Source organism: Pisolithus orientalis (assembly GCF_024613125.1).
Source record: "Pisolithus orientalis strain OTSU chromosome Unknown F5J12scaffold_82, whole genome shotgun sequence".
In the NCBI taxonomy this organism is placed as follows: domain Eukaryota; kingdom Fungi; phylum Basidiomycota; class Agaricomycetes; order Boletales; family Pisolithaceae; genus Pisolithus; species Pisolithus orientalis.
Window position 1 is genome coordinate 42,248 of NW_026260863.1, and position 17,438 is coordinate 59,685.

At 49.2% G+C, this 17,438-nt stretch overlaps 4 protein-coding genes across 4 annotated transcripts; 3 read left to right on the forward strand and 1 right to left on the reverse strand.

Annotated features, from left to right (window-relative positions):
* Window positions 1-140: 140 nt before the first annotated feature.
* F5J12DRAFT_728356 (P-loop containing nucleoside triphosphate hydrolase protein) lies at window positions 141-3,552 on the forward strand (the record flags this gene model as incomplete). The annotated part of the gene is made up of 20 exons (XM_051741878.1): window positions 141-413; window positions 464-527; window positions 581-601; window positions 652-683; window positions 733-813; window positions 865-981; window positions 1,031-1,064; window positions 1,119-1,220; window positions 1,267-1,437; window positions 1,489-1,764; window positions 1,817-2,118; window positions 2,171-2,320; window positions 2,375-2,430; window positions 2,479-2,500; window positions 2,558-2,627; window positions 2,680-2,715; window positions 2,768-2,805; window positions 2,857-2,934; window positions 2,980-3,377; window positions 3,438-3,552. The coding sequence occupies 20 exons, from the start codon at window positions 141-143 to the stop codon at window positions 3,550-3,552; spliced, it is 2,436 nt and encodes an 811-aa protein (XP_051594673.1).
* Window positions 3,553-3,739: 187 nt separating this feature from the next.
* Window positions 3,740-5,452, forward strand: F5J12DRAFT_866633 (uncharacterized protein). The gene is made up of 6 exons (XM_051747048.1): window positions 3,740-4,189; window positions 4,251-4,346; window positions 4,471-4,546; window positions 4,611-4,833; window positions 4,916-5,002; window positions 5,059-5,452. Exons 1-6 carry the CDS (start codon window positions 4,143-4,145, stop codon window positions 5,082-5,084), a joined length of 555 nt encoding a protein of 184 aa, XP_051594674.1. The 5' UTR covers window positions 3,740-4,142; the 3' UTR covers window positions 5,085-5,452.
* Window positions 5,453-6,124: 672 nt separating this feature from the next.
* Window positions 6,125-11,626, forward strand: F5J12DRAFT_866641 (uncharacterized protein). The gene is made up of 15 exons (XM_051747049.1): window positions 6,125-6,735; window positions 6,849-7,004; window positions 7,149-7,306; window positions 7,433-7,493; window positions 7,543-7,877; window positions 7,973-8,058; window positions 8,115-8,188; window positions 8,240-8,489; window positions 8,554-8,904; window positions 8,945-9,746; window positions 9,798-9,856; window positions 9,908-10,539; window positions 10,590-10,901; window positions 10,970-11,423; window positions 11,489-11,626. The coding sequence occupies exons 1-14, from the start codon at window positions 6,383-6,385 to the stop codon at window positions 11,391-11,393; spliced, it is 4,053 nt and encodes a 1,350-aa protein (XP_051594675.1). The 5' UTR covers window positions 6,125-6,382; the 3' UTR covers window positions 11,394-11,423; window positions 11,489-11,626.
* A 616-nt stretch (window positions 11,627-12,242) lies between these two features.
* On the reverse strand, window positions 12,243-14,317 carry F5J12DRAFT_866661 (uncharacterized protein). Its single transcript, XM_051747050.1, has 13 exons — window positions 13,978-14,317; window positions 13,892-13,915; window positions 13,756-13,838; window positions 13,664-13,696; window positions 13,599-13,610; window positions 13,522-13,535; window positions 13,221-13,472; window positions 13,107-13,164; window positions 12,979-13,046; window positions 12,905-12,915; window positions 12,723-12,852; window positions 12,629-12,664; window positions 12,243-12,569 (listed from the first exon to the last, which is right to left on the reverse strand). The coding sequence occupies exons 2-13, from the start codon at window positions 13,894-13,896 to the stop codon at window positions 12,411-12,413; spliced, it is 861 nt and encodes a 286-aa protein (XP_051594676.1). The 5' UTR covers window positions 13,897-13,915; window positions 13,978-14,317; the 3' UTR covers window positions 12,243-12,410.
* Between the last annotated feature and the right edge of the window lie 3,121 nt (window positions 14,318-17,438).

Below are 17,438 nucleotides of genomic sequence, written 5' to 3' on the forward strand. Positions count from 1 at the left end.
GATCACTCCTGCTTATTACTACTGACTACGTAAGGTGAATGGTCCTAACCAAGCGGCTCAGCGGGCTACGTCACACAGTTGGCATCGACGAACTTCGAGCGTATATTTCGTTAGTAGGTGTGAGAGGTCTTCTGCAATCCATGTCACTTGCCGCGGCAGCGAAGATTCCTCTAACAAGATCACTACATCCTCGAGTCTCCATTAGGCCAAGAAGTGGTCTCGCCCGCCTTGCGCTCGGCGCAACATGCGCTACCCCGGCGTTGCCCTTACAGCTCCGCGTTCAGCGTACATTCCGGCCTACTTTCTCGCATGCATATTCGACGAAACACCCAGGAGGGGGGAATGCTGGGGGTGGATTCCCCGGGTTTGCGTTCCAACAACCACATCAGAAGGGCGATGCTTTGAAGGAATATGTGCGTGGTCAGCTCTTCGTCTTCTTCCACAATGCATGACTATAGTGCAGAGTGTCGACCTTACGGAAATGGCGCGAAACGGAAAACTTGATCCTGTCATTGGGAGGGACGAAGGTAAGGTTTATGCTGTCGTCATAAAATCTCATTGGCTGAGTATCTACCGTAAGAAATTCGGAGGACCATACAAAGTCAGTTCTTCTTCAATCTCATTGACCGATCACAGCTTGATAAGTTCCAGTTCTTTCTCGGAGAACAAAGTCAAACCCAGTGGTGCGTTGTTCCTTTCCTGGCTAACCTGTGGGACTCACCCGCTACTCAGCTCATCGGACCTCCTGGCGTTGGAAAAACCGCCATTATCGAGGGACTTGCAAGCCGTATCGTCGCAGGTGAGGTACCGGAGGTCAGTCAATTTACCTGTTCGATCTGTCAGACTGTCTCCATATTCTTGTAGTCTCTTCAAGACAAGAGAGTGCTTTCTCTCGATCTCTCTGCCATATTGGCTGGTTCGGGAATTCGTGGCCAATTTGAGGAGAAATTTAAGGCTCTAATACGAGATATAGAAGAGGAGGTGGGTTCCATCCGTCTTCTAAGTTCACACTGGCTACATTTATTATCAGGCCGGCAAAATCATATGTTTCATAGACGAAGTTCGTGAGTGGCTTTCATCGAAACCTTGTTGCATTGTCAATGATCGTGGTGCTGCAGATATGCTCTTTAATTTAGGAAAAGCAGAAGGAAGCGTAGACGGTGGGCAAATGATAAAGCCAGCGTTGGCACGCGGCCTGCGACTAGTCGGGGCTACTACTAGTGAGTGTTGTCACTGTATACACGTCCTCATCTGATGGATATACAGCGGATGAATATAGAAAGACGATAGGTAAAGACGCGGCTTTGGAACGTCGTTTCCAGCCTGTTCAGATCGACGAACCGACTGTCGAATCTACCGTCTCCATTCTCCGAGGTCTCAAGCCTCGGTACGAAGTCCACCACGGTGTGGAGATCGCCGACAGCGCACTAGTAACGGGTAAGTCTTTATCAGAGTCGGGTCGTATATCACTATTGCTCACCAACACAGCTGCCGTATACAGCGCACGATACATTTCCGACCGCTACCTCCCTGACAAAGCGATCGACTTGGTCGATGAGGCAGCGTCTGCACTTCGACTCGCTCAAGAATCCAAACCAGATGAACTCGAAGCCCTAGATCGCGAAATCATGACGCTTCAAATCGAGTTGGAGAGTCTGAAGAAAGAAACCGACGTCTTCAGCGTTGAACGGAGAGCCAAACTTGAAAGCGATTTGCAACGGAAGAAAGGAGAGGCTGAAGAGTTGACTGCGATCTGGCAGAACGGTGATCATTTTGTGTCTTTGATGCGAATGTGTCAACTAACATTTTACTTTAGAACGTGCGAGACTTGACCGGATTAAGGACCTCAAGAAACGACTAGAAGATGCAAAGCACGAACTCGAGGTTGCCCAACGTCAAGGACAATACGAAAGAGCCTCCCAACTCCGATTCGGGATTATCCCTGATTTGGAACATCAACTTCCCAAGGATGGTGAACCACGAGAAGTAGATGAGGAAAGCCCACTCGCTATGTTACATGACAGAGTTACCAGCAATGATATTGCGAGAGTCGTTGCAAAAGCTACGGGAATACCTGTTCAGAACTTGCTAAAAGGCGAGCGGGAGAAATTAGTTCATGTAAGTTTCAGAAATCGGTCCTTTGACAAAACAAGCAGTAATGTCCTCTTAGATGGAGGAATCGCTGAAGCAACGGGTGGTCGGACAAGACCATGCCGTCGTGGCTGTAAGCGACGCCGTGCGGATATCTCGCGCCGGGCTGCAAGCACCGAACAGACCCGTCGCATCATTCCTTTTCCTTGGGCCCACCGGCGTTGGAAAGGTACTACCGTATGTCTAGAAGCATGGAACATCTTCTGAATGTCTGTGTCACTAGACGGAACTTTCGAAGGCTTTGGCGGGATTCCTGTTTAATGATGAGCAGCGAGGACTGTGAGTTGCGCTTGTTCCATTGGCTAGCCATTGACTGACGCTTCATAGTATCACTGTCAATATGTCTGAAGTATGCCAGTCTCCTTCTATACAATGTGTGCTAAAGCTGTGTCTATTTTTGGAATAGTTCCATGACCGACACACCGTCTCGCGTCTCATTGGTGCTGCTCCGGGATATGTAGGTTTCGAGGAAGGCGGTAAGGTTATCATGGAATGTTCTCGATGTTGGTTATTCACCATCCTTTCCAGGCCAACTAACGGAAGCTGTGCGGCGGAAGCCATATGGTAAGTTACCAGTGCAAGGTATTCCCTCAACAAGTAAATAATGCATGGGAAGCCGTCATCCTCCTTGACGAACTCGAGAAAGCTCACAAGGTTTTGTTTTTATTGTTACGTAAAATATCCATTGGTCTGATCCCAAAGCAGGACGTCTCCATGATCCTACTTCAAATTCTCGACGAGGGAAGCCTCACAGACAGTCAAGGACGGAAAGTCGATTTCAAGGTATTTGTCTAGAGTCTTTGTGGATCAGTTACTCATAAGGCATAGAATACAATTGTTTGCTTGACTAGTAACATCGGAAGCGACATACTAGCCCAAAGCACCTCGTGCGACGCGAATGGTACCGTGACTGATGAAGCGAAAGCACTCGTCATGAAACGCACCTCCGACTACTTCCCTCCCGAACTTCTTAACCGCCTTGACTCCATTCTAGTGTTTAATAAGCTTTCGCCCAAGTCGATTCTGGATATCGTCTCATTGCGGTTGAGGGATGTCGCTTCTCGACTCAGAGATCGACGGATTACGCTGGATGTCGATGATGCGACTAAGCATTGGCTCGCTAAGAAGGGTTATTCAGAGGTCTATGGTGCTCGCGCTATTGCTCGAGTCGTACGGTCGGACGTGCTTTTCCCCCTGGCACAGAAATTGCTGAAGGGAACCATTCGGTACGCTTTTTATTTATTTATTTACCTTTTTCTGGGTTGACATGTTATCGCTACCCGCAGCAACGGCGATACGGTTCACATTAGGGCGATGGAGGGCCACGACAACCTTCAAATCCAAGACAACCATCCTGCTGACCCTAGCATCGCCGAAAAGGAAGAACCCAGCATTGTCTAACATTATTTCTATCACTTGAATCGTAGTCCCACTCAGTTCCCATAACACTATCATATATCTCACACGCTTGTATAAAAGATATCTCTCGGTGACGGTCTATAACTTTAGTGGTGAAGACGAGTTGGTGATGATGTGCCTTAACATAAACGGTATTGTCGTTTTTCGGTTTAGTAATCAACAAGTTTTTGCACTGGTTCAGTGATTTTGGTGGTATACATCGTTCCTTCCAGTTGGGTCGAAGCATCCCAATAATCCGCAGGCCACAGTGGAGGCCTCAGACAGATTTGATTTTCTCTTGGTTAGGTCAACGTTTACAAATCCTAATAGCGGTTGGCGATTTATCTGCCTCGTGTTCGAGTCGAAGCTCCGGCGGCGGGCTCAGCGGTAGTTCCAAACGTACCCACACTCTTCCTTTGCTTCTCGACGAGTCAGCAACAGTTAACGTCTATCACGTTACCATCGCTATCACCTGAACGGGTGACGGCTGGAGCGATCGTCTCTTATACCCTTCGATCAACCATCGCCACTGCAAACAATTTTTCGCTCCGTCTCTCTACCAAAGTACGGCGTCTGCATTCCAACACCAAAGCATGTCAGCAAACAAAAGTCCAAACCCATATAACGGCGCTCCTCCGAAGTAAAATCCATCATTCCTTTGCCTGTGAAGTCGCGGATTGATCGGCTCACCAAACTAACAGGTACTTGAACGACTTCAGCAAAGCCCTCGCCGGCGAAGTCAGAATTCTTCTCGCCGAGGTGGGGAAGTTGAGGGATGAGCGTAGACAGTTGCAATTGTGAGTACTTCCAGATCTGATCTTCCTGTCCTCCCAAGGCGATCGGGCGTCCTCTTACTCCATCTTCTCCCTTGGCTTTCTGGCCTTTTGATATCATTGAATGGGAACGGACAAATGCGCACAGTGAAATAGCTGAACTGATGGCTGTGAAGTCCAAACATGGCGCTGGAGGGGAGTATACGCCTGATTGGAGACCACATGTACGCAGTTCTTCCCCTTTCTTTCGTGTCAAATTAATGTTGATTCATTTTTTCTTCACACAAGCCCCAGGAACCCATACCACCCCCTCCTGCAGCAGCGACGCCACCACCTGTTGACGATGGTCCCCCTGTTCAAGCTCGTCCCGCGTGGCGTGTCGTTCATAAACCAACCCGACGTGAGAAAGCGCCTAAAGGTCTTCCCGCTCCTGCTCCTGCCCCAGTACCACAAATTGAAGCGCCTAACCCTGTCTCGAACACGAACATGCCAGCTTGGGCGCAGTGGAGGCGTAAGTCGCATTTGCTTTCTTTTTGGCGGCCATGTAGTTCAGACTAACCTGATATGTTATCTTGCACTGATTGCTCGTGCAGCAAATCCCGCCCTTATGCCTTCTATGGTACCGAGTGGTCCGGTATCTCCCAGGCCTGCTACGCCTCCCTCACGTCCTGGTTTGTTTGGTGAGTTTTGTCTGTGTTGTTTTAACTTGGGAAGAGAATGGTCTTACGCTGCCCAGGCCCCCCTACTCCGCCCCCCAAGTAGAAGGTGGCATGTAAGTCTTAGTCCCCACAGACGTGGGAGCCATGGTATTTCGCATGTTTTCCACTCTCACTTCCTGTCTTTCATCTATGTCTCATCTTTGTTCTCTCGCTTTATACTCCTGCTGTTCATTTACCCATGCTCCTCCCCTTTACTACTGTATCCAGAGGTTGGGCCGTACTTATCGCCAATCGTATCCATAATATGTTTGCTTCAGTTCAAAACGCACCCATTTCGCGTCTATTACTGCAAAGCCTTGACAGGAAAGGCGAGGATAACGTTCCAGCTCCTACACTATTGTAAATTCCTTCGAGAATTCCCTCGGAATTTGAGGGTCTTTGCCATTGGGGTAAAAACTACACGAGTCTGCGGTCCCTTCGTGAAAGCACCACGCACTATCTACGTATTGCCTGGGGTAACTTGCGACGTAAACAGGCAAGCACGGCAGTCCAACCCTCCGGTACCTGTTCCACATCTACATTATCATCCACCTCGCAAGGTTCTTTTGGGTGGCATAAATCAGCTTCACAGGCATGTGGATGGTGAAAAAGTTCCTCGAACATCAATATTCTGTAAGGGACAAGGAGACGCTCGCAGAGCCATTTCGCAAGCGACAACTGGCTCGATTCCAACCTCAGAGGACACGTTCTGGCAAATTTAATGCAACGATTCATATCTTCGACGTTAACCACTAGAAGATAGGGCCGTCGGCGACAGCAGGCACCAGAACTCACAGGACCTCCACCATGACTATTATTTACATGCCAGATTTCGACATCTAAGGTTTGCATTGTTTCTTTTCTAGCTATCTGAAAAATTATAGCGGAACATCGAAGGCAAGTCAGCTTTTCAGTCGTCATATGTATTGTGCTCCAAATGGCAGGCCGCCATAGCTAAGATGAGTCAATTTTGTCAAACTTGATGCAGTGGTTTTTCGTTTGCCGCTGGCCGACGCACTGTGTGCGACTCGAGCCACGTTCATTGGTTAATTTGCACGTGCGCAGATTACGTAAGACAGACTCACATTCCGAGCCCCGTAATTTCCACCGAGTCATGACGATGCTGGGCCTCAACAGCACTCAGCCGTTATCTTGTCAGTGCACGCTACCGCTCAAATTACCCTGCAGTCGCGCCACTTTTTGTAATTTAAGCACGCCACTAGACCGACTAGTATTCTGGAAAGTCAGCCGGTTACTCGCGTTTTATCGGCCCCGAAGGTTCGATTGGACTCCAGCGGTCAGGAAGGTCACTCCGTGTGTTTCCTTTCGGACTACGAAGTCCAGCTTCTTCTCTAGTGCTGCATGACACTGCTTCATGTATACTTCCATCTGCGCAACCAAAGGGCGTTTCAGCGACTCCTGGAACGAGACCGTTCCGGACCTTCCGGGTCAGCCGGTCCTCGCACTGGTGCTGGGAAGTCATCTCCAGAGAAATCATGGTCCCGCAAGTTGGTCGCCCCAGCACTGGAAGTAAATGCGTTTGACGATCTTGGTCGCTCTGTCCTTCACCTTGTGTGTTCGTCAACAGATACTTCCAGTACCGAGTATGCACGCATGCTGCTTTCGCATCCCAACATCAATGTCAATCTACTAGACAAGGAGAATCATTGGACGCCCCTCCACAGGGCCTTGTATTCCGGAAACACTGAGACTGCGTGAGTTTTCCTCCCTTTTCTCTGCTGACCTTCGTGTTCGGCCCGGTTCTTTTCTTTCGTTTGTGATATTCTCACCAGGGTGACATGCTTCACTTATTACTTCTTATTTGCAGAATCCTTTTGTTGAAGCATCCGGATGTTAACACGTCCGTCAAGGACTTTGAAGGATACTCAGCCTTTGATTTGTACAACTTGACGGTTCGGAACGCGAAACCACAGCCTTGTGACGGACAGGTACTTGCTGACCTTCTCACATGGGGTGCGAATCGGTGGGTTTCTTTCTTTATATTTCAACCTTCATTTGCGGGCCGACCCTGGCTGGAAAATTCAATTTTCATGACTAAAGTTTTGTATATACGTTGTATTTGGACACGAGCTCACGCTGTACCTTCCTTGCAACTCTGGTGCTGCAGGAATGCTGCACTTGGACACGGCGATGCGAGTGACCGTACTTTTCCTGATTCTGTCGCCCTTCCCACGAAAAACGCAGCAGACGCCCGAAACCATTCGTTGGAAGATCGTTTTGCGGCGGTCAATGTATGCGACGTTAAGATGTCGAAATTACACACAGGTGAGTTTCAAAATGGTTCTTTCTGATGGAGAAATCTGGCGACTTGTGAATTCCTTCGGCGAGTCGTGCAGGGTCTTTCGTCGCACACCATGCCGGAACGTCCGCGTTGATCAATGTAATTTTCAGCTATTCTCACGAATGAACCCCGTGACAATCTGCGTTTATGCGGCTTTGGGAGTGGTGGACGGTAGGTTGTTACACTATGTGACATATGTCTTGTTGAAGGTCGCCTTAAGGCTCGGGCCCTCCTCCCATACTGTGTATACTCCTACCCCACTAACTCTTCCGACGAGGTGCGCTATTGTCAGCGTTGCTCTTGGTCAAGATCATACCCTTGCCGTCACCAATGCAGGAGAAATCCTGAGTTGGGGCCTCAACAGGTTTTCGCAGTTGGGATATGTAGTGGAAACCAGTCAAGGAGGCTTTGTTCAGGAAGCCGTCCAATCGACCCCACGTAAGATCAGTCATCTTAAGAAGGAATTTATAAAGGGTGTCGCCGCATGCAAGAGCGCAAGTGCTTGTTGGTCACACTCTCAAGTGTGGACATGGGGAACTAATAATGGACAATTGGGTGAGCCATTGAGTTAATGTCCTCGTCTTCTTGTAATCTACTTGGGCTCTAACACTGGGAGCATGTGTGAACTTTTTTGACGTATATGCTGGCAGGGTACGACAAGACCTCGACGTCAGTGCAAGTTTATCCTCGTCAGGTATCTGTCATTACAGAGCCCATATTTGGTATGGCAATGTCGGTGAGTACCATCGTGCCCTCTGGCCCGTACTGCTTGAAACGTGCACATGAAATTAGGAAACTGCTACTGCATGCCTTTTCACGAGTGGTGATGTGGTATGTATATGGCATGGAGGGGTGTCCAAGGTGAAGTAAGTGTACAGTGCCTGTCCTGACATTGAACCCTGCTGAATGTGAAGTAGCTTCCCAACCCATTCCTTCCCATCTGAAATGTCCGTATATCGCCCTCCGCAAGCTGTTAGGGGTGCTGCGATCACAAAAGTTGTCAGCTGCGAAAACTCGTTTGCAGCGTTGTCCTCTAATGGCGAAGTGTTCACATTCTCTGCCCCAATGGTCTTAGAATCGGATGGACTCGGTCTATCCGGGAAAAAGGAGAAACTGGTAAAGCCCCAACGAGTGTGGGCTTTGAGGTCCCAGGCGAGTAGTGTCCAGGTGCGTGGATAATCTGTCCTTTCTGTTCCGCCACTGTGGCGCTGACATCTTAGCGGTTATACAGGACGTCGACATTGGAGGCGATGGTACTCTCATCGTGTGCACGCGATCTGGACATGTCTACGTACGTTCCCGGAATCTGAAGAGCAGCGCGGCCAGTGGCGGGAATAAGTCATTCAAGTTTCAACGCGTCCCCTATATTCAGAGGGTGGTTGCGGTGTGCACAAATAGCACCGGTGCGTTTGGGGCGTTACACGCCGAATACAAACCGCCGCCAATTCAAGTCGTGGGGAGACCGTTTGAAGGGGACATGGCTGCAATTATACCGTTTCTGCCCGAGGTGGAGCCAGCTCCTGGTCGGGCAAGTACTACCGGTGGGAACCACGTCCCAACCGACGATGAGATGGAGGACGCTGTAATCTTGGATGACATTGCCTCGTTGGAGAGGCTGATAGATGCGTTGCGAAAGACCTCAACGAGTTCCTCTCGACGAAGGGACGGCCGCCATGGCCTCCTCGCATGACGCTGACATCATAGTTCGTGTGGAAAAGAATTTCGCTTTTCACGCTCACAGACTTGTGCTCGCCGCGCGTTGCAAGCCACTGCGGACAGTTTTATATGGAAACGAGATCTTAAAGGACAAGCACATTCAAATGACAATCAATTTTCTTCCCTTCCCAGTATCGCCAATACTCGGTCATCTGCACGTGACAAGAGTCAATCCGCTTTCAGTGCTCATCCTCCTCTACTATCTTTACTCTGATAACTTGCTGGCGTTATGGGACCGTCGAGTCGGGCTCGCTTTGGCGGAGCAGTGCAAGGCACTCGGTATCTTGCCGATGCAGGTCAAGTACGAACTCGTAGTTCTCGCTGGGATTTTAGAGCTCCCTCAACTTGCTCAAGCCCTCCAATCCGTTGTCAAATGTGCACCCACACCCACAGCACGCGTGCAATATGGACAACTCTTCGATTACGTGCAATCCGTCACAGAACCGCCCAGGTCAGATGCCCATACGGACCCGCTGGCACCTGACGTGGCTTTACACTTACGTGACAAGGTCGTTTATGCGCATTCGATTGTTCTTCGTGCACGGTGTCCTTTCTTCTCGGCATTCTTTGGAGATAAAGATTGGACCTCTCGTAGGCGAGACCAATTTGGTGTCATCGATGTTCAGATGGATCATTTCGAGTGGACGGTGATGCAGTTTGTCCTGCGCTTTATCTGTTTTGGGGAGGAGAAACTGTTCGACGCACTTGGTAGGTGTCTCCCTCCGTTCTTGACCCGGATTAGTTTTGACTTCGTCTCAGACTTTTTGGAGAGTATTGATGACGTCGTCGAGTTCATGTTTCGCATGGTGGCTGCGGCGGTAGGTGGCACATTCACCCGAAAGTGTTCGTTACTCAACTAAAGGTGTCAGAACGAACTATTGCTTGATGGTCTCGTGCTCCTTTGCTCAAAAGTCATCCTGGGACTCCTCAGTCCTTACAATGCTTGCTATATCCTTACTGACGCTATTCATTACAATGCGGTTGACCTCGTGAAGAGCATTGAGAGTTACATAACCGCTAACTTGGAAATGTTTTTGGAATTGGAGATTTTGGATGACCTGGAGACCTTGGCAGTGCGACATCTGGCTGGGTTTATACGCTCACAGCAGGCGGAAAAGACGCCTCTCATGCGATCGAATAGGCTTGCCAAGGAGGCAGTGGGAAGGCATCAAGAGTGGTTGGCCAACCAGGATATTCCTGAACCCTTTGTACCGATTCCGAGGGTTTCGCAGGTTCAAAAAGATTCCCCTGGAACCTCTAAACCTCGGGCGCGACCTATTCTTCATTCCCCTTCCTTAAGTCCGTCGTTAATGCCGTCTCTACCATCGAAGTCGGGGTCTCGAGATATAGTTGGGGACGAGTTGTTTGTGATGGACGATTCGGATGCGGTGCCCACGCTGGATTTGAATGTGCCACAACCCGGTTTTCCGACTTCGCCCATGAACCAGTACGCCACGACTACTCCTCGGCCGGTATGGAAGACGACTCCATTCGTGCCTCGGTATGTACAGCAATCGTCTTCCTTCCATTGCTATTGCGAATGATTTATAGGGTGGACCTCAAAGTTATCATGGTGGAAGCTGAAGCGAGGAAAATTGCACCGTCTTCTCCTGTTTCAAGGTTTTCAAAGACTCCAGATAAACCCAGGAAGACGAGCGAGCAGTTTGCAACACGTGTCCCGACCATGCCTAATTCATCAGGGCTGCAATCCAAAGCGTCGCCACTCAATCAACTGCAGTCTGTACCGGCCACGCCTTCCAAACTAACGAATGCGAGTTTGCCGCCGGCATTAGGTCCAAAGATCACTCCAGTGAGGCAAGCAGTTCCTATCCCCTCTGGGTCACCAAGACCGCGAAAAGTACAGTGGGTTATATGCTACTTGCATTCGTTGCGTTGTCACTGATCGTAATTCTGCTGCGTCACGTACCCAGACCTGCTTGGACTTTCCATCCTGTACAAGCTAGTGTACAGCCAGGCATACAGGATGGAGTGCCGTCATTCGCCGAGATTCAGTTACTGCAACAAACACAGAGTGCATCCGCAGCCCAAGACAAGCGATCGTTGTTAGATATCCAAGAGGAAGAGCGTGCGAGAAAGCAGGAAGAGGATTTCCTCCAGTGGTGGGCAGCTGAGGAAGAACGTGTGAAACAGGAGCTTTCTGAACAGGATAGACTGCTTTCACCGGCCGCCACTGCTAACACACTACCCGCCGGGAATCCTGTCAGAGGAAATGCCAAAGGTAGGAGGACGCGACCGACCGAAGGTGAATCATTTCCCACGTTGAAGGGCCAAGGCGAGTCATGCGCGAGTTCGGCTAGTTCTCGGGCTGCGAAGAGTCGTAAATCACGAGCTTAGAACCCAATCATCAGCAACGAAGAGTATAATGTACTGTTTTCAGTTTTCAGGCTATTATGGCTTTTTATGCTCCTCTGACAGGACCAAATAATTAGGAAGCCAGAATCATCAACCATCTTTCAATATTGCAATACATCTTCAATCTATGTGCTCGGACGCGCTCCTATTGCATTGCATAGGCTGTTGCAACTCAGGTGCACGCCACGCCTTGATTATGTGTAGCAGGCAACACGAACATTTGTGCCCGACAACCCAGCTACGGTAGAGATCCCGCCTTCACCCGAAACATCTACAGTGAATCAGAAGGAAATTCATTCCGCACCACCCTCTCAATTCTCCCCAGTGACGGACTCATCTGCCCATCTCGGGTTTCAGAAACCGAATAGACGGAGATACGCTGGCACTCGGGCACTCCCATGTGAGAGCACCACGGGTTACGCATCCGAACCGCTTCCATCACTCCTACGGCCGTCGCCATCCGATCCATCGCTTCCGACCCCAGACACTTTCTCGTAGTCCAAGAACGGGTTGAGAGCCCCATCAGGGGGGGAAACACAAGGCCATATTCTCCATCCTCCCCTCGTTATCATCTTCACCATCACTCTGTGGTTGACAAGAAATCTACATCTCCGTCGGGACACCGAAGAGACTGAGTGTGCGATAGAATGTGGAGGGAGTGTAATTATCTAGTTGCTGTGCATAAACTAGTTCGCGTGTCTTATCATCTACAATTCCACAATAAGTATGATACAATAAAGCACGGCTCTCGAACTTCGCTAGCATTCGTGCATGTCAGTCATCTCCTGCGATCCAACCTGCATGAACACCTATAACAATGCATCGGTTCCTCTCCGGATAATGGAACAACCGAGTATAACTCACGTACCTCCAACTATGTACTCTGCATCCAGAACACGACCACCTACCTAATCACGGGACATAAGATATTCCAATAAAGCGCCTCCGGAGGTTGAAAGTGCTTACCCTAGAATGATTACACCCGCCATGGCTTAAGTACTATGGTACAATAGGCACATCTTTGCAGACATCGCCAATGCTCGAGCCATCTTCCTTACGACTCCATACATGTTTAGAAGTACCGCAGTGATGGGAGAGACTGTCATGCGGTTTATCGTCCGTGACGGCCATCCAGTACGGTTCGACGCACACGGAAACCTATAGAGAACGCATCGGTTGCTATCCGGATGGGGACCAATAGTAGATAGTTCACGCACCTCCGGTTGTGTATGCTGTATTTGAAATGCGGAAAACTGATCAGGGAATGTAAGACAGGCATTACGACCAAGTAGCTCTCTTCAGGATGCTCACCCGACTACTAATGCCCCCAAGGCTCGGTTCCTCTGCCGATCCATCGTATTTCCACTCCTTACGCGCATTTAAGCTGGATAACATACAATTTGTGTAGAGTTTTGAGAGTGGGATGTTAAATATCAGGTGACTGGGCGAAAAGTTTGAGAAGTCTCATGTAACGGGTAAAGAGAAATTCTTACATGCCCGAACTCTATAGACCAACTCAGATGAGTGCACCGTTCACTTGATCGCACTGACGGAGAGCGTGACTTACGATGGTCAGGTAGCACGTCAAGTCTACGATAGCAACGATGGTCGTCAAGACTCCGGTCTGTACAGTCGCTGCATTAACCTTACGGTCAGCAAATCTGAGTGCATACAACACTACATTGCGCGACTCACTCCTGAGGATCCGATTAATGGTGCTGGTCAGTGCAGGGTAAAGATGTCTGTATCTTCTCTAAGCACGTGGGCTTAAGGATGGGACGTGACGAGAAATCAAAAGTGAATATCTACCAGATGCCATACGAGCGAAACGGCGATGATCGTGTCGGCAAGGACCGCCCCGACCAACCACATCGTGACTTCAACTGTAAGACGTGGCAACAGTAAAAGATTGGGATTGAGGGCGACACCGACAGTGGCACCAAGTGAGCCTGCCAGGTTGACTAGGCTACAAAGAACGATAGCCAGCACAACGAACGCCTTTTCGGTCATCACGTATACCCGCCATGCAAAGAAGTGTTGCACCGCCCCTCCAATTGCACCCTTTAGCGAGTTATTACTGGGAACTGGAGCAAGGAGAATAAAAGCGTACTGTCAAGACGGCATCTATAGTTGTGGAAGTCTCCGTTAAACCAGGTGATATATGATTATTAGACATGGATTCGTTACCAGCTGCGAAAGCTGTCCAAGCGCGGTAAATAGCCTGGTTTTCATAAAATTAATGATGGACTGACCCCAGTTGGCAATCGAAAGGTTCGCCTCATCGCCTATTCCAACATATGCACCTACTTAAGCTCGTTGCGCTGACGTTAACAAGAAGACGCACCGAAATGAGTGACTAGAACATCGTAGATGTAATATATACTGATCATACAGTTGAACGTATCTGCGATGTACAAAAGTATTATTCTGGGTTTTAGGTGAGTGAGCGCCTTACGAAGGAAGTAGAAAATGAGACCAACAGCATCTTAAGCCAAAGTCTATCGCTACGCAAAAAAAAAAAAAAGCTGAGCGATCGCACAAGGGAAGTGTCAAGCGTGACACTCACTTGTTATGTGTGGTAAAATATAAGTATACTTGAGTGGTAAGGACACCGTGTAAGAGGATGTTGATGATCAGCCCGATGAAGAACGGTCCTTGGCTACAAGGGGAGACATGAGTTACTAGACAGTCACCGCTCACCACAGCTTACACGATTTGTGCTGGACTTCCCGCCATATCCTTTGACGTCTCCTAGAGAACGCAGGATGTCAAACTATGAGGGAATTCTCGCCGGGGGCGGAGGAGGGTAATCCGTCCTTCAGATCGAAGAGAGGAACTTTATTACGGGCGGTCAGACCGTTTGCATTGGGCGTCATCATATGCAAACTTAGCCTATTAGTACATTCCTGTAGGTGTGGCTCGCGTCAGCGCCGAGGCTGGCGGGTGAGAAGCTCAACTATTTGATGTTGCTTAACCTAACCTATTACCCAAGTAGTCCGAGACCCTGACCAAACCTAACCACCTAACGTGAGTTTGCAATCCCATCAAACTGTGTTAATTGCGAGCGGGGCAGGGTTACTTCACACAAATTAGTTGTATACGTACATCAAATCAAACTCTGTCTTTGTATTATCTGCAAGGCGATTAGGGCGACTGCGACCACGGGAGCCCAAAAGTGACTGTCGCGTCCCGAATATACACAGGTTGGATAGGGTTTGGCCACCTTTAAGAGCAATCCTTTCAGACAAAGATCCTCATTTCCTTGCAGCCGAGTTACCTCGCTGTTCAGCCTTGCCGTTAAAGGCCCGACAAGTTCCGCCTTGCTTAAACCTTAAAACCCCTCATTAAACCCTGCGAAGCTCCGCTGGGAGTATTACATAACATAGTGAATGTATACCTGAGCGTGAGCCCCGTCCCTGCCATTGAGTTCAAAGTCTATGTGGATCCCTGCCCAACTTTATTTTAAACCTTCTTAGGCAAGATCAGACTCATAGTATCCACTAGTGCTCCTTGACACGTTACAGGCGTAGTCTTGTACCCAGACAACTTGGAACCTAAGGGAACCTTCCGTAGAACAGATGGACCCGAGACCATTGCAGGACCGTATCTTGAACCAAAGTCAGAAAAATTGCCTGACGATTTCGGTGAACTCTTGCCCAGCCATCCGGCCAAAGTATCTGCTTTGTATGCAATTCTGTGCAAGGGAGTATTTTGAGCTGGGAAAAAGACTTGACAAATTTGGAGAGATCCTTGATGGGTTGGTTTAGGTTAAGGCATTGGTGGCGATGATACCGCACGGTTTAGAGGTACTGAAGTGGGCCAGGTTGAGTTCTTGAAAGATGATAGGAGAGATATATTGGTGGATGCTAGCCAATGTCTTGGCCCAGTGGTGCAGCCAAACTTGAGGGACCCGGACATCAGCATTGGTCGTGGTTGAAGAGAAAGATTCTTGTCAGCGTCGATCAACGCTTGCAGCTCGTACACACTGTGCCAGAAGCTCACGCCTCCAGTGCAATAAACACTAATTTTTCTAACTTCAGTGGTTTTATGCTGTATATCTTCTTTTTGACTCATCAGACTTGCGAAGGTAAGTACACGACAGAGGAGGAAAAGAGACCAACGATGATCAAAGTCTGTCTATGCGCAGAGCTGTTGTGGTCGTGGTCGCCCTGGAAAGGTTTCTTAATGTGCCACCCACCTGTTGCACGCAGAAAAATAAAGGTACACCCGGACGTGATGCCCTACGTAAAAGATTGACAGTCACCCCGAGAAGAAACAGTCCCAGATTGCAGGAAGACAAGTCAGTACTAGGGAGTGCCAGTGGGGGTGCTAGGCACAACTGCAATTGATAAAACCTCCGCTGGACCTCCAGATACGGTAGGACGTCAACTTGTGAGGAAATTCGGGTTAAGATGATGGTGACGGTGGCGGGAAATCAGCCCAGAAAACCTTAAGGGAAAAAAAGGGTAGGGAGGACTCGGAGCCGCCTAGGGTCAGTCCTCAGGACCCTTGCGCGAACCATCTGATTGTAAGAACACCCAGCCATTATTGTTGCATTACTTGCCTGCAGGTTTTGTGTCAGCGGATGTCGACGAACCGACGAATCAACACATGTTACTTTCAAGCTGACTATTGATTATGTCGAGAGTAAACTGGGGCAGCTAAGATCTCGGTGGTTGCTTGTTCTTGGAACCTTTTTCGGAGAATTCCAGTTAGAATACCCGAGATGTCGCAAATTATTGAATTCCAACAGCTCGGACATTGTTGAGGGGTTTGAAATGAGTCGGCTCTTGTGACATGCGTTCGGAATATCAATTTGCTTCCAGGAGTGCAGTTATGTAAACGTGACCCTCACTTAGACGAGTCTGGCGGACAAGTCCGCGATTTGAATACAGAACGCGAATACTATACAGTCCATATGCTAATCGGGGTCAAGCCCTTTACTGAACCCTCCCAAAACACCTGCCTTTTCTTTGCACCTTGGGTCTGTGACGCATCGTCTGTTTCCAGGTGTTTGGTCACTAACCTGGCACAGTTGGATCGATGTCTAGTAGAAAAAAATGCAAGCACCACCCGACCTATTTGTTTCAGCCCACCAGTTCTATTTATGGGCTATTGGCTTTTGAAACTGCTACTGCTGCTATGCACCCACTTCCAGCTCCAGTGCTGTCTGGTAGAGCCACCGCAGTCTTCACTCAGATTTCTCACCGACCCATCACTAACAGCAACCTCCGCACCTCAGTCTGGACTCTGCACCCGGCAAACCACAACCCGAAGAACCTGAACCTCCCTCGAACTCCAAACCTCAGCCTCCTATCAAGCCCCAGCTACCTTGTGGGTTCTATCGGAGCACCGGCTACTCCATCGACTCCACTGGTGACCGTCGATGACACAACATGGACCGTACTAGAGGTTGGACCTGTGTATGATCTGTTTACTGATCTTAAGGTACCAGCCCATGGCGGTGATACCCAATGCCAACTTTTGCAGCCCTGTTTGTCATTGAAATGATCCATGCGCCTGCTAGAGCCGTTAAACTAGCGCATCTGATGTACCGAACAGTTGGTAGGCTAGTTGCTTCTTATTTGCCCAGGGACTATGCTGTGTTCCAGTGGCGGAATCTCCTGGGATGCTCCTCCAATATCCACAGGGTGCCTAATAGAGTTGGTTCTGTACCGTATATGACCAAGACGGGATTAGGTTGCTGCCCAGAACTTTTGATCAACTTTCTGGATGTGATCTCGGCGCAAGTTGAAGCGATCCATTGAACCGCTTCGGTAGAGATCAGGAGTAAGTCTTACGCTTTCTTCTCGTGGTGCCCTCCACCTATTTGCCACCGCTTTTCTCCTCGAACCTATTTTATCGCAGTGAGCGTCATCTGCCACTTCCCTCTTCACCCCCTTCGCGCCCCCCATTCACCTGTTCCTTCTAAGATTACCCAAACGGCCCAGTGCGAATGTCTACGCTCAGAATGTCTACGATTAAATGGTCGCATGCTGGCGGCGGCTGGAATCGAATCTGTTCTTC